The 14,604-nt window shown below is 40.5% G+C and overlaps 3 protein-coding genes across 5 annotated transcripts in view; 1 reads left to right on the forward strand and 2 right to left on the reverse strand.

Annotated features, from left to right (window-relative positions):
* Positions 1-3,622, reverse strand: part of LOC109484729 (uridine-cytidine kinase 2-B-like) — a 6,429-nt gene extending 2,807 nt beyond the window's left edge. Inside the window, exons 1-4 of one of the 2 annotated variants that reach the window (XM_019788091.1) lie at positions 3,490-3,622; positions 2,395-2,554; positions 1,797-1,893; positions 1,173-1,318 (exon numbers count right to left, since the gene is read on the reverse strand). In XM_019788091.1, the coding sequence (XP_019643650.1) occupies positions 1,173-1,318; positions 1,797-1,893; positions 2,395-2,554; positions 3,490-3,591 (505 nt within the window). In that variant the 5' untranslated portion in view covers positions 3,592-3,622. Of the gene's footprint in view, positions 1-1,172; positions 1,319-1,796; positions 1,894-2,394; positions 2,555-3,489 lie in introns of those variants that run through there. The other variant, XM_019788090.1, reaches the window with a different exon arrangement.
* Positions 3,623-3,932: 310 nt separating this feature from the next.
* On the forward strand, positions 3,933-7,898 carry LOC109484416 (calcium load-activated calcium channel). Of its 2 annotated transcripts, XM_019787665.1 has the most exons (8): positions 3,933-4,060; positions 4,404-4,481; positions 4,595-4,654; positions 5,710-5,756; positions 6,132-6,199; positions 6,561-6,705; positions 7,482-7,606; positions 7,858-7,898. In XM_019787665.1, the coding sequence occupies exons 1-7, from the start codon at positions 4,000-4,002 to the stop codon at positions 7,572-7,574; spliced, it is 552 nt and encodes a 183-aa protein (XP_019643224.1). In that variant the 5' UTR covers positions 3,933-3,999; the 3' UTR covers positions 7,575-7,606; positions 7,858-7,898. The 2 variants fall into 2 exon arrangements, with proteins under 2 accessions (XP_019643224.1, XP_019643223.1); XM_019787664.1 differs by lacking the exon at positions 7,858-7,898 and having other exon boundaries at positions 7,482-7,635.
* Positions 7,899-10,807: 2,909 nt separating this feature from the next.
* LOC109484273 (melatonin-related receptor-like) lies at positions 10,808-14,168 on the reverse strand. The gene is made up of 4 exons (XM_019787531.1): positions 14,120-14,168; positions 13,540-13,743; positions 12,183-12,343; positions 10,808-11,740 (listed from the first exon to the last, which is right to left on the reverse strand). The coding sequence occupies exons 1-4, from the start codon at positions 14,166-14,168 to the stop codon at positions 10,808-10,810; spliced, it is 1,347 nt and encodes a 448-aa protein (XP_019643090.1).
* Positions 14,169-14,604: the final 436 nt, after the last annotated feature.

The following is a 14,604-nucleotide window of genomic DNA, read 5'->3' on the forward strand; positions in this document are numbered from 1 at the left end:
CGTAGCAGTACAACTCTTCGGCCTAAGTCCGTTTTCAAGAGGTCAAGGGGAGGCAGGTCAGGGGTCTTTGCATATTCTTCTTCAGTTCAGTTACAATTCGGCGTATAATTACAATATAAATATATACACAGTAACGTTATACAATAACCAAACACTATCTCTGTTCGTATAACTCATCAGTTTCAAACATCCAAAATTCACTTCACAAATTTAGTCATTCTAATTTCTAACTTGTGACTTGACGCAGCCGGTTTTTAAACGCTGCAACTGACGAAGCCGTTCTTAACTCAGTTGACAAGTTATTCCACAGTACCGATCCTGAGTAGGAAATTGATCTTCTGTACACTTCCCGACGAACCCTTGGCACATACAAAAGGTCAGATACACTTTGCCGCGTGGTTCTTACTGCCCTATCACTACAGTATGTAAACAGTTCTCTCATGTAGGCTGGCAAACAGTTATTAAGGCTTTTATAAGTTAGCAGGGATTTCTGGTCTCTGTGTATGGATTTGATGTCCTTCCATCCCAGTCGAGTCCGTACTTCAGCCGACGGCGTTCTGTGCGGGGCTCCCAGCAGCAGCCTCCCAGCCCTGTTCTGCATCCGTTGAAGTTTCTGTAGCTCTTGCAATGGTGCAGTGTCCCAAACAGTACTTGTGTAGGTTACATATGGTAGAAAAATACTGTTGTACAAAGTACGTAGTGCTAATGTGGATATGAAGGGACTGACGTGCTTCATGATACTTAGGGATCGTCTTAGCTTACCCAGTACGTGTTTAACATGCCCTTTCCAGTTCAGATTATTGTCAATGTATATACCTAAGTACTTATATATGTTACACATGGTTACAGGTTGAGCATTAATAACCAAGCTGGGGTTGTTACTGTTTTTCAGTCTTTTGTCTGTACCCAGCAACATGCACTTACATTTACCTCCATTCACAGACAGAGAGTTCACAGCAAACCATTGAGACAGCCTTTCGAGATCTTCTTGTAGGACAGTCTCAATGGTATCAACATCCTTGCTGCTGACATATGTATACTATTGTACATTTAATACAAGTACCGTATGTACAAAAATATGTACAAAAATATTTGGATACACCAGTGAAACCACATAACAAATTGGGTGCACTAAGGTGCACATGCAGTATTTCAAGCCCCCCTCCCCTCACCTCTTCTGGAGAGTCTTGTGTCTGCATCTGTGTCCACGAACAGCTTCATGTTGAACAGGTCGCGGATGTTTCTGTAGTAGAACACCAGGATGCCTTCAAACAACACCACGTCTGCAGGGTAGATCGTGGTGAACTCTCCCTCTCTCCTGGAGTGGAGGAAAACAGGTTTGTATCAACAGTTTCATAAGTAAAAAGTGGTATATCAATATACTATAGTTGGTTCGTAGGCCCACATTCCTTAGCCTGGTTACCAAACCTATTATAGCTCCCGAGTCCTACATCCTTTTTGCAAATTTACTATAATAGGTTTGGTAACCAGGCTACACTTTCCTTACATCAACCGTGTGCTGAGTGAAACCCTAAACTTAAACCAAACACAAGAGATTCGAATGTTACAATACAATTGATTTAGGGACTTTTTTTTAGGTGGAGGACACAATGTTTTCTCAACTTCTGGCCCATTTTGTGTTGAAATGTATAATTTCTCATTTCTCTATAATTATAAATTATAACACAATGTATTCTGCTTCACCCTCTGTCCGAGCCCACCCACGGGTGATGTATAGAAAAAATGTGTTCTATATTCATGTAAAATGAGGTATGTTACGAAGTAGCATTGCTCACCTGGCATGTGTGACAAAGTCGTAGACTGGGATGTGAACGGTCTGCCCTGCTATGATGTTTCTCAGGGTCTCTTCAATCAAGGTGTTGTCGAAGGCATCTAGATTGGAGAAAAACAGCAACAGTTGTTATGATAATACATGTATATTATGTTCTATATGAAAAGATATCAACTGATGTTGCTGTTGGAGGGAGGGTCACTAATCAGCTAATCATGTTGCACCATAGGGTCAGGAAGCAACGTGATTGGTTAAAGGGAGGGTCACCAGCCAATTACGGAGCAGTATACAGTCAAGAGGCCCAAATATTGTTGTATGCTTACATATGCAAATACATTTGTATATTAAATGCACTAGTATACTTCACATCCTAGACTGCCAGAAAAATACTAAATCTTTGTTGTACATCAGTACATGTAAGTTAGAATTTGGGTTGAATGGAATTTTTGCAAGATCCAAAACTTTGATTGATATCAATATGCATTTCACTTTCTTTGTTTTGTATGGTGCACCCAAAAACATTTTCTGTGCATCCAATTTAATAGCTTGAGTGCACCAGCACACCTATTCCCAAAAATGACCCCTGATAACCAACTCCCCACCTGGATGGTCGAAGTTGAACTGCCCCTTGAAGGCCTTGGCCTTCTCCTCGGGGGTTAAGACTTTGTAGAAGGAGTCTTGGCTGAGGATGGCAACCTGCCGCTGCTTACAGTCCACCTCGTGCTGGCCCAGCAGCTCCATGATTCTCCCACATACTGACGACTGGGGGTACAAGAGAGAGGGTATCATCATGATGACATCATCATAGTTAACCCCCCTTTAGGGGAAAAAGTAGGGGAGGGTTGAGGTCTGGGCTACCAAGGGCTGGCAGGGCTTCAGCCTGGCTCAAAAACCTTAACAGTGGGAGCAAGGTAGGCAGGCCTTTATTCTTGCTAATGAATTCATCCAGTTTTATTAACAAGGTCTATGACCTGCTGTAACGTTAGTAGTTTTGTGGTCTTGCAGAAATGTTTCCAAAACTTCATCAATTCTCTTTTAGAATCAGAATATTATGACTTGCTTGAACACAGATATAATGGCATTACGATTTTATTGGCGAGCGTTTCATGTTACCTTGTGGTAAACAATCTTGTAAAAGTTTTTAAGGGATGGGCATACATTTGTGAAGAAACATGCAGTCAGCAACTCTAAAAACATTAATTTTTACATAATGATTTTATAAATTAAATTGCACGTAACCCACATTTCTTACAGTGCCATCACAGTATTTTATGGTGTGTCATGCATATTTCCTAGTCATGTCATATTTACCCAGATGATGTAACTGGCATGGGGATACTGTAACACTACCAAGGACCACCCTTGCAACTTTAAACCAGCTGTGCGCACTTTTAAACCTATCACGTTACAAGATTTCATAAAGCGTGCCTGGGAATATTTGCTGTAGTTGCGTAAAGCGTTGCCACGCGGGTTGGACTCTGGTCAAGTGCATCGCGTCTCTTCCGGGTGCTAGCCGTTACACGTGTCAGCGGCAAGTTACGAAAAAACATTCGCATTAATTTTTACCCGCCAAAACAAAGCCATTTTTTGTCGCCGTGTGTGCCACATGGCGCCTCCTAAGTAAACACGGCCGTTTACTCTATAAAAATTCCACCTGCCGCCACGAAACTTTCAGGAAGGCTTCTACACCCCTTTACCTTGCCAGATGCAGTGCCGCCAGCCACGCCGATTATGAAGGGCTTGCGGTGGAGACCGTTTTTCACGCCGTTCCTCGCGCTCACACCATTGCAGCCCGCCATCTTGTCCAAGATGTGGGACGGGCCTAAAGCCTGACGTATGCCGTCCTCTGATTGGTCAGATTTGATGCGGCGATGATCAATACTGCGTTGTGATTGGTCGAAATACCGCTTTCTGTAAAAGCTGTCATACGTTTCAAACAGGAAGTGCCAAAATTTCGTGCTCTCAAAAAACTTTATAACAGTTACTTTTACCACAATAATATTGACATGTTATGTAAAAATGCTTTGTATGATTTGTATAAGTATTAATATAAAGACAATATATATGTTTATGAGTATATTTTTGTAAGAAAAGTGAATTCAAAACTGGCGTCTATAAAACGTATATAAGACAGCCCAATTCGACTGGACAGTTCTTGCATAGCCGGCATTTCTGATCGAAGCTGTATCTACAAAACGTCGACAAAAATGCTTGCGGATACGCTTTTAATCGTTTTCATATCCATATGTACAGCCTTGTTAGCTGAAGGTAAGAGAGAGAGGTGATCCTATAGTGAATTAAGTCTTTCCTAAGATGACAAAATATTATATATTTCACAAACACATGCTTATATATTTGTCCATGGGAGGGGGGCGTATGGATCTTTATCAAAGTTTATGGTATAAAATAATAATATAAATGTAGTTGAAAAGACCTGATAACTTCAGGGGTGTGATATTACATGGAACACACAGATGATACAACGTAAGATTAGTTCAGTAGTTTGCTTTGAAACGACAAGATGAAGAAATAATCAATTGAGAATGTAAAATGAAAATGATTTTTTTTTTTCACGTTAGATTTTGTTATCCAATCCTCATTCAAATTCCAGGCATCACGTGGCTGCTGGTGTACAGAACAGAGAAGTACCAGAAACTCAAATCTGAAGTGGAAAAACAGAGCAAGAAATGTAAGCCTTGCAAGGTTACAAGTTTGCACTTTTTCCCATTTTATTAAAATTGCCATCATTATGAAGAATATTGATTGTATAATAATTTAATCTGATCTTTCCTTTTTTTCCAGTGGAAAAGAGAAAGGAAGCCATAGGTGAAGCAATTGACAAAACACAAAAGCGGAAACTAGGTATAAAATCTTGTAATTTTTTTGTCTTTATTGGCACATGTACATGTGTATGGTCTTTGTGTGTGTTTTTTACCTTCGCCAAGAAGGTTATGTTTTCAGTAGCGTTTGTCTGTGGGTGTGTGGGTGTGTTTGTGTGTGTGTGGTTTAGCAAGATAACTCGAGAAGCAGTGGATGGATTGGAATGAAACTTGGTAGGTGGGTATGACTTCATGAGACCTAGAAATGATTAGATTTTGGGCCCCCTGGCGGCTTTCCTAGGTACTGCAGCTGAACTTCCGGTTTTGATATCTCATGTTCTGTACATGCTAGGGTCACGAATTTTGGTTGGTAGATAGCTCTTAAGGTAGGGAAGAAGTGACATGAGTTTGGGTCCCCTAGCGCCTTGTTCTAGAACTGCAGGAGCATTTGTTGAAAAAAAATTGAAGGACGATAACTCAAGAACCGGTTGACGTATTGTCGTGATTTTTGGTATGTAGGTAGTTGAAGTAATGCTTGACATAATCAGATGGCAATTATGCAAATCAAGAGCTAATTTGCATAATTAATGAGGAAATTCTATAAATCTGATTTGTTCGATAATAGAACTATGAAACAGTTGTGACATCTACTTGAGAACGAGAAAAACATCTGAGGATATAGATTATGTAAATGAGGACCTAATTTGAATAATTAATGGCAAATTCTTATAATTCCATAGTTGTAACTGCTGCACCCCGAATTTCATACTTGCCACATTTGGAAGTTAAGTGAAGGTGAACATCAATAAACATAATTTATTCAAATCATGACCTCATTTGCATAATTTATGAGGAAGTGCTATAATTAATAGCCTTTTTGTTATGATAAGGCTGTCATTGGATGGAGAATATGATCAACTGATATAATCCATGCAAATGAGGCTCTTATTTACAAAATCAATGATTAAAATTGTATAATTCGTCACCCGCAAGGGTTAACATTTTTTGGCGAAGGTATGAGATCGTGGAACTCTTGTTTAAAGCTGTGAACCCATACCATGTTAGTGATGATATAATGATGTTTTTTTTTCATTCCAGAAAAACAGGAAGAAAAGTTGAAGAACAACAACAGAGACTTGTCCCTGGTAGGTCAAACTACATTATTGTCGTAGGTTTTGAAATGTAGAAAAGACACATGATGTCCTTCGCTGTGAAAATGATCCTACTACTGCACTGCTTGTAATGTAGACAGAAGTTTGTGATGGATACAGGAGTTTTCTTTTACACAACCTTGCTGACGTTTCTGTGTCTATCAGACACCTTCCTCAGAGCTTCTAACTTGAGTTCTGCTTCTGGCCGTTATATGTAGCCAATGTGGCGCTTTTGCGGTGAGAACACATCAGCAATGTAAACTCTCTTGGTTGTATAAGAGAAACTCCTGTATCCTACTCTTTACCAACCTGATGAAACTATTTTTGGAAGGAGTTTGTGATATTTATTGAAATGTTGTTTCCCCACAGGTAAAGATGAAGTCCATGTTTGCCATTGGGTTTTGCTTCACTGCCCTCATGAGCATGTTCAACTCCATGTAAGTCATTTCTTCTTTTTCATAGGAAATAATTTAATTGAAACTCTACTACTGGACAAATTATGGAGATAATTTCTGGACGTTTTGAATGACATCCAGTCACCACTCTTCTTCAGCATCACTAATGAGCTAACAGAACTCGTTAACATATATATATGAGTAACTGGAAAAAAACGGTTGAACATGAATTTCACATTCAGTATGAGTATAAAAATGCATGTTAGGGCCAATGCCACAACAGTTTGCGGCATTGTGTTTTGAATGACTGATTCTGATTCAAGTGATTGGTTGTTGCAGATTTGTTGTGAATCTCTGATTGGTTGTTGCAGATTTGTTTTGAATCTCTGATTGGTTGTTTCAGATTTGATGGGCGTGTGGTTGCCAAGCTGCCGTTCCTGCCCTTCTCCCTGCTGCAGGGCCTGTCTCATCGGAACCTGATGGGGGAGGACTACACGGACTGTTCCTTCATCTTCCTCTACATCCTCTGTACCATGTCCATCAGACAGGTGAGCCTACATCCTCTGTACCATGTCCATCAGACAGGTAGGACCACATCCTCTGTACCATGTCCATCAGACAGGTGAGTCTACATCCTCTGTACCATGTCCATCAGACAGGTAAACCTACATCCTCTGTACCATGTCCATCAGACAGGTAGGCACACATCCTCTGTACCATGTCCATCAGACAGGTAGGACCACATGTTGATAGCCTGGGTGCCATCCTCTGTAGTTATCACCGGCTCCCTACTCCCAACAGTAGTGAGTCAGCGATAACTACACAGGATGGCATACAGGCTATCATGTCCAGTACAGAGTCATTTTCTTTCTGCTCCTTTATCTTCCTCTACATCCTCTGTACCATGTCCATCAGACAGGTGGGTCCACATGTCCATTCAGGGCTGGAAATACTGGGTGCATGTGCACTGGACTTAGCCTGCATAGCAGGCTTATAGAACTGGGGGTTTTGGTGGTCTTCGGCTGTTTTCTGATTAGCCCAGTTCAAAAAACGAGGGTAATTCAACCAGGCCGGCTATGTTGTCTATATGCAATCAGAAAATAGCACATAAAAGACCATGAACACCCCCCCAACCCCCAGTTTTTGGCATGCTATGGTGGACTGGAGGTAATGCAGGGTTATGACAAGGGGCTTCTAAGTTCTAACTAGCTTCCTGAGGGTTAAAGAATAGCCAGACATTCAAGTCTTCAAGAAGAAGCTAAACTGAAGGAAAATGAAAAAAATTTGTATAATATTTATAACACGCCTCTCTTTTTCTCCTCAGAACATCCAGAAGATGCTGGGATTCGCTCCCTCAAGAGCGGCCAATAAGCAAGCAGGAGGGTTCCTGGGCCCCCCTCCCCAACCTCCCAAGTAGAGTCGTCCAGAGCTCTAGCCAGCTCGAAACTTTTTTCTGTCATCCCAGGTTCATGCTTGGACCCGGGGGGAAGGTACTCGCAACCTAGGGGGGACTGGGGGTTAAATTCGGATTTTTCAGATTCAGATTTTATTGAATATCGACGGGCATGTCACATCAGTGCATGAAATATGTTGAATATTTACAACTTGTACTCAATTATTACAATAGATAGCATAAAATGTCACATGCATCTGCATAATTAGCGATAAAATACATCATAAAAGCTTTGCTGGAAAAATAGTAGAAATTGGCCAAAATAAAGGAAATAGTATACCTGGGGAGTTGGTCAACCAGAGAGGGTACATTTTGTGACCCACGGATGCGGAAAAATGTACTCTCTAGCGGACCAACTCCCCCGGAATGTTATCTCTCTATTTGGCCAATTTCTACTCTTTCCAGCCGCCTCCCGAAGCCTGGTAGAGGCTACCAACATATAGCATATCGAAACAACTGCAGAAAAGCAGACACATTGAGAGCAATACCTGCTTACATGGAGGTGGAAACCTTACCAGGAACACTTCATCAAATGAATTTAAGTTTGGTTTCATTTAAAAATGACTTTGCAACAACAAGCTGGGAATTCATTCATTTAGTGAAACTCTAACTGTGAAATGTACAAAATGTTATTTTCACTCATTTTCACAGTAAACTTGTATCACATGTATTTGTATTATTAAAATGAGATTATGTTACATATGTTTGTAGCCTTGTCCTGCAGAGCACAACAATTGTTGTTTTGCACATACAGTACCAATTATATAGCACCCTGTATAGGTACGATTTGGGGATATTTCTCATGCAGCGCATCACACCGCAGTGAAACACAACGAATGCGGAAGTAACTATGCCACTGCAGAGCAAAAAAATTGGGGTGGGGGTCTATGACCTAATTAAGTGAAATTATTGAAAAATATTGTGCCAGGAATGTCAGCAGGACAAGGGTTAATGATTTCACCTTCTCTTGTGATTGACTTGTGATAGCAAATAACCACATAGTGTTACAACATCATTTGTTCTTATTATATATATAAAATTTTGAATAAAAATGTTTACCGAAAGATGTGGGTATAGCAAACATGTTGAATTTCTAATTGGCTTTTTTCCAGTTGGGTAACAAAATATAAGAGCTAGGATGCAGGTACCAAGATAGTTAACAAGAATATATAAAATGGTGCATTAATTATATACTGTAGCATTGCATACTGGTTTGTCATCTGTGAATCTTAAAAATTACCGAGATTCATGAGTTCTGAGTACTTTTGAAGTACATGCATGTACATGTAGCTATTTATTACATTTTAGTGGATGAGTGCACATTTCCATATGCAATCAAATAAAATTCTTAAGGAGTGCATTTTTAAAGTGGTCTTGTTTCTTATGACATTGTGTGTGACTCTTTGGGTTATTCCAGCATTCATATATATGTAACTTATATAATGTTAACGTTAGTTCTTTCAAGATGGAAGGATACACAGAGAAAACATTACTCAAGCAACTGGATATGATTTTGGAAATGGTCAGACACACCCACTACCTTTCGACAGTGACACTGGAGAGTTGTCCAAAAAGATATAAGTAAGAACTATTGATTGATATGCAAATAAGCGAAGACAAGTTTTTTTGAAAGTCCAAAAGGAAACAAAAGTTAGACAGGACAAAGATGAAAGAAATTAGTCAAGTCGCTGTTTCAGAACAGAAGCTTAAGTGTTTTCTGTTCTACAAAAATGTACTGGCCCTGTACATTTTAGGAGGAGTGGCTTCCTAGTTTCAGTTTATTGAGATACCCTTTAGCCCATTATGGGCTATTCTTCCAGGGTTCCAATACAAATACATGTAACATCACAATTACAGACACAATCCTACATATTTACACTTAACTTACAGCATAAATCATATAAAAACAGAGGAGTTACACGTCGCATAAAAAACCTTAACTGTTTACATGGCAATCGTTAAAAAACATGAATTCTACCTTGAAGATAACTGTCTGACTTTCATGCTTCCTAGAATATCAAGCTTTGGAAATTTAACACTCCCTTTGATGCGCTTCAGGCAATTAAGATGTAATGTCTTGTTTTACAACCAATTTACAACTTTACCTAACAGAAACTAACTACTGTTATTTTATTTTAATTTGATTGTAACAATACAATACACTGGCCACCCAGGCAGCATAGCTGATTTCGGGTGCCAAACAATACAAATATTAAACATACACAATATAACATACTAATACAGTAAAGTAACAAGTAAAGATTAAGCTAAAATCAATCAGTTAACAATATAAAAATACAACAGACTTAAGTACCAAGCATAATAAAGTACTCAATCAAGATAATAATAGCAAATTACTGTTTTCTAAAAGCATTGAAAGAGTAACTTGACACTTATTGCGGAACTACTGTTAAAGGTAATGTGTACGTTGTGTGGTGGATCGAGATTTCTGTTCGAACTAATTATAACGCAGGCGAGAAGAACAACATGTATAATACTGGTTTATTTCTTTCATACTATACGGTACAGAGTAGCAGGGTCCCCGTAGGGCCCTGAATTGATCTGCCGCATTACACAAATTGTTAAAAACGGTTGGCACAAATATTAAAAGCGATTATTAAAGACAGTTAAAAACAGCAATTATTAAAAGTATTTACAATAGGTGGCGATCATAGTCAAGCGGTTAAATGTAATCAGATGAATCATATTATAACATACAAAGTTACAAAGTCTAGACATGACTGGCAAAGCTAAAAGGTGAAGACCTCCTCGGCGTACGTGCAAAAGGACACCTGCTCCGCAAGGCTTATCCGATATTACTCTGATTACTTCTAAAAGCATTGAAAGAAAAACTTGACACTGATTGCGGAAGAAAGCGCTCAATGTACCATGTACCACCTGTTAGACACCGAATAGCATGCAACACATCCGCTCAGGGATTATAATATAAGCTTTTACAGCATCTAGCTGAGTGCCTACGTGCGTATGTTTTGTTTTATTCTATTTGACAGTGTGAGGTACTCTATAGCACAAAACAGTTACTCAAGCAACCATCGTAGACTGGCACAACAATGTTATTAAAAGGATTGTCAAAATGTGACATGGGGGGGGGTCTTCCTCATGTATTTACTATTGACAAGGGGGGTAAAGTGACAGGGGGGATTCTGTCTCAGGTATTTACTACTGACAAGGTTCTTTCAGGTTTTTACCTCAGGCATTGACGGTCCCGCCTGTTGCTGACCAACACGGTTGGAGACAGTCAACAGGGAAGGGGCCTTTTTAAGGTTTGTTAATTTTACGGTTTTCACAACAGCCGGGTTGGGAGCCAGAGGGGCAGGGACAATATGGCGTCTGCAGTGGACCATGGATTTAAACCCCTGCCGAAACTCCTTCAGGGTCCAGGTGTAAATGATGGGGTTGACGGCAGAGTTCCAGTAGTAAAGCGCGACGCAGGCGAAGGTAACAGCTTTCGGCAGTAAGGTGGCGTAAGGGTCAACGTAGAAAGACACGACAATGGCAGGAGTGGTCAGAGCGAAGAAGGTGAAGTAGATGTAGAACATGTGCTTCGTGCGTTTGACGGCCTGTAGGGACACTTGTTGCGGGCTGTGGCCGAGGTGCTGGCCGACGGCCACGGCGCTCTTTCGCACGTGCAGGTAGATTCGGGCGTAGAACGCAAAGATGGCGAACGCAGCGGCCCAGTGCGTGGACATGAGGACGTGTTTTAAGAACAACACACCTTTGGGATCATCGGACGATAACTGACATACATGTACATGCGCGTCCCACCCCAAGGTACCATATTTGCCTGCGATAGCGGGAAACATGATCAGAATACCGGTTACCCACGCCCCAACCACCCAGAGAAAGGCCTTGACGGGACTGAACAGACGCTTGTAAGTCGCCAGTGAGAGCACAACGTGCACATAGCGGTTAAAGGCAATGAGAGCACAGGACAACAGTGACTGAGTGATACTGAACATGCTCAGGAAACCTATGAAGGCACAGCAGGCTTTCCCGCAGTTAGGCTGACCGCTCAGGGTAGACCAGAGGGACAGAGGGATGATGGCGGCAGAAGAGACCAGGTCCCAGACGCTGGTGTTCAGGATGAAGGTGTTAGCAGCAGAGCGAACCTGGGACAGAAATAACCTGTTAGTTCAACTGTTGAATGGTTTATTTACATCCTCATTATCATTACAGACGGCTGAAGTAAAATACAACTTACAGCAAGAAAGGTAACATTTGCAAAGCAAATGCATAATGTTTACATTCGGATATGGTTGATTTTATCTTTTCTAGCGGTCTAATGTATTGATTTGGATTAGTCGTAAAGATATAGCCGTACCTAGGGTATGAAATTTTCTTCTAACACAACCAGTAAGGTTCTCACCTGCTTACGTTTCGATGTCTATCAGACTCAGAGCTTCTGACTGGAGTTCTGCAACTAGAGTCTATCAGATGTCTGATATACATCGAAACTTAAGCAGGTGAGAACCTTTACTGGTTGTGTAAGAAGAAAATTCTATACCCTAAGTATTTTCAACCTGATGAAATTATTTAGGGATATATCCATACCTTCTTGTAGAGGCAGAAAGCCAGGACGACAGCGGTGTTTCCGACTGTCCCCACCAGGCCGGACAAGGCCAACATGCCGAGAAACAGGACATCTTCCCACGACGCCACATAGCTAATGTCAGGTGGCGTCGTCACAACTGACTCGTTCGTCAACCTCCATCCTAAAAATAAATTTTAGACTAGAAAGGTAACATTTGCAAGGCAAATGCATAATGTTTACCTTCGCATATGGTCTGCTCTGTTAATTTGTACTTAAACACATTCACATATATGGTCAGACAGGAGCCTAAATCCCTCCTGCTATAAAACTGTAACATTATGTAACACCAGTTACCATGGTGAGAGTCTGGTTCAGTCAGGTTGGAGGTCGCTGTTTGGAGAAGAAGAAGAAACGTAGCAAAAATCGTTTTCCTTCGGTAAACATAATAATGATAATAATAATAACATAATAATAGAGTCAATTCCGCGTCACCAAGTGGGTTGTTATTGTCATTATTTAGAAATGTTTTGAATTCTTTGTAATTGTTTGTCTAAGAAATTTCATAATTTGGAAATATTTTGAACATCTTGTCAATATTCTAAATAATTCCCTGGTTTTCTAAAACGTTTGAAATATTCCTGATGTGGATTATGACATTTCCAATAGTTTCTAAATATTTCTAAGAGCACTCTACCATTTTTTACCATTATTTCGAATTATTTCTAACATTTTGTAAATAGGTCAGTGGGATGGGAAGGAAGTAATTCACACATCCCTGTGAAGTACAGGGTAGACTGCCTGGGTGTCAGGCATTGATGCCTTACAACAAAAGAGCCACCAGTGTCCAGCAGTGAAATCTAAAAATATACAGAGGAAGACAGAAGAGTAGGATTAGCACCTACTTTTATGGGGGCAATTACCCACATCTACCATTTGGTTATTTGTTTGAAATAGTTCTAAATATTTCGAATTGTGAAAGAAACACATGGGTAGTTCAAATTTATTCTAAAGAAAGAGATCTTTGAACAGTCACATTCAAAATGTTTCAGAAATATATAAATGAATTCAAATATATTCAAATTTTCATTTTCAAATTTTTGAAAAATTTAGAACTTTTGTTACTGGGGTATTCTTTTCTTCTAAATAATTCAAACGTATTAGAAACATGGAGAAAAAACCCACTCGGTGACGCGGAATGGACTCTAATGGAGTCAGGAAGCATCAGTAATCTAATTGCATTCTCTTATAGGTAAATGAATTCTTCAGGAAAAAACAATATACCTAACTCTTATAGGGGAGGGAAATAAACTTTATCGCTTGGAATTACAAGAAAAGAAAAGGTTGCCTGCAAATGGAAAATTACGACTTTAGCCATACCTGGTGTAGTGCTATTGCAGGAATCTGTGCTGTTGAAGAGCCACGTGTCCTGGAAGAACGACTCATAGTTGAAGAACCGTGTGTCGTTGAAGCTGAGCCGATTGTGGTTGACGCGGGTCTTGTTGGTCCATGTGGTGTTGCAGAGTGAGTAGACCTCGTCATCGGCTTGTGTTCCCACAGTCAGCGCTCTGCAAACTATCACAACTGAAAAATACATGTTGTATTTTATTAAAACCGTTCTACTACCCCGTAGGCATTTCCTTCGTCCTACAAGACCATGAAAGTACTACTACCCCAAACCAAGACCATAGCATGTATGTTATTTGACAATGTTATATGTAAATCATCTCGACTGCCGAGGAGTTTGAGATCATACCCAAACACTAAATTGCACAAAAGCAACTGCAATGCTGGGTCGCTGTTAGCTACATGTACATGTATCGGAAAACAATATTAGCACTTATATTTCAGATTAAAAATAAAATAAAATAAAAGAGACATAGATAGGGGTCTGGGATAATCACAACATCACAGAGGCACAAGCTGTTCATGAGATTAAACTACACGAAGTCTGTCTCACCTTGTATATAATACAGCAGCAGAGCTGCAGCCTTACGGTGGCGGCCCATCTCTGTATCTGCCTCTGTATAGCCGGTGTAACCACCCTTCGGCGTAACACACCAGCTTCGTAGGCACGCGGCGCAGCGGCAGCTGGCTATATCACACCGAACGACTTGTTACAGCTAACCATTGAACATCTAACTCTCAGGCACTGTTTAAAGCTATCTAATGACAGTGCCCCTACTGTACTTGGCGGTAATGTCCTACTCGTACCAGCTGCACAGGAGACGTCGCGTGGACGTGTGGTGACGAAATAATCTCCAAGCAGATCCCTTTCGGTGGCAAAAGACAGTATCAAATTGGCCAGGCAGTATCCATTAGCCAGAGAAGGTCCGCGGCCACCGACGGGTGGGGGTAGCGACAAAGAATCAACGGCCATATATAAAAAGCTAACGATCAATCATCAGTCCCCCACAACCTCTGCTTCGAGAGTAGTGGTGAAAA

This window comes from Branchiostoma belcheri, unplaced genomic scaffold (genome assembly GCF_001625305.1).
Source record: "Branchiostoma belcheri isolate BF01 breed outbred unplaced genomic scaffold, Haploidv18h27 scaffold7, whole genome shotgun sequence".
NCBI lineage: Eukaryota > Metazoa > Chordata > Leptocardii > Amphioxiformes > Branchiostomatidae > Branchiostoma > Branchiostoma belcheri.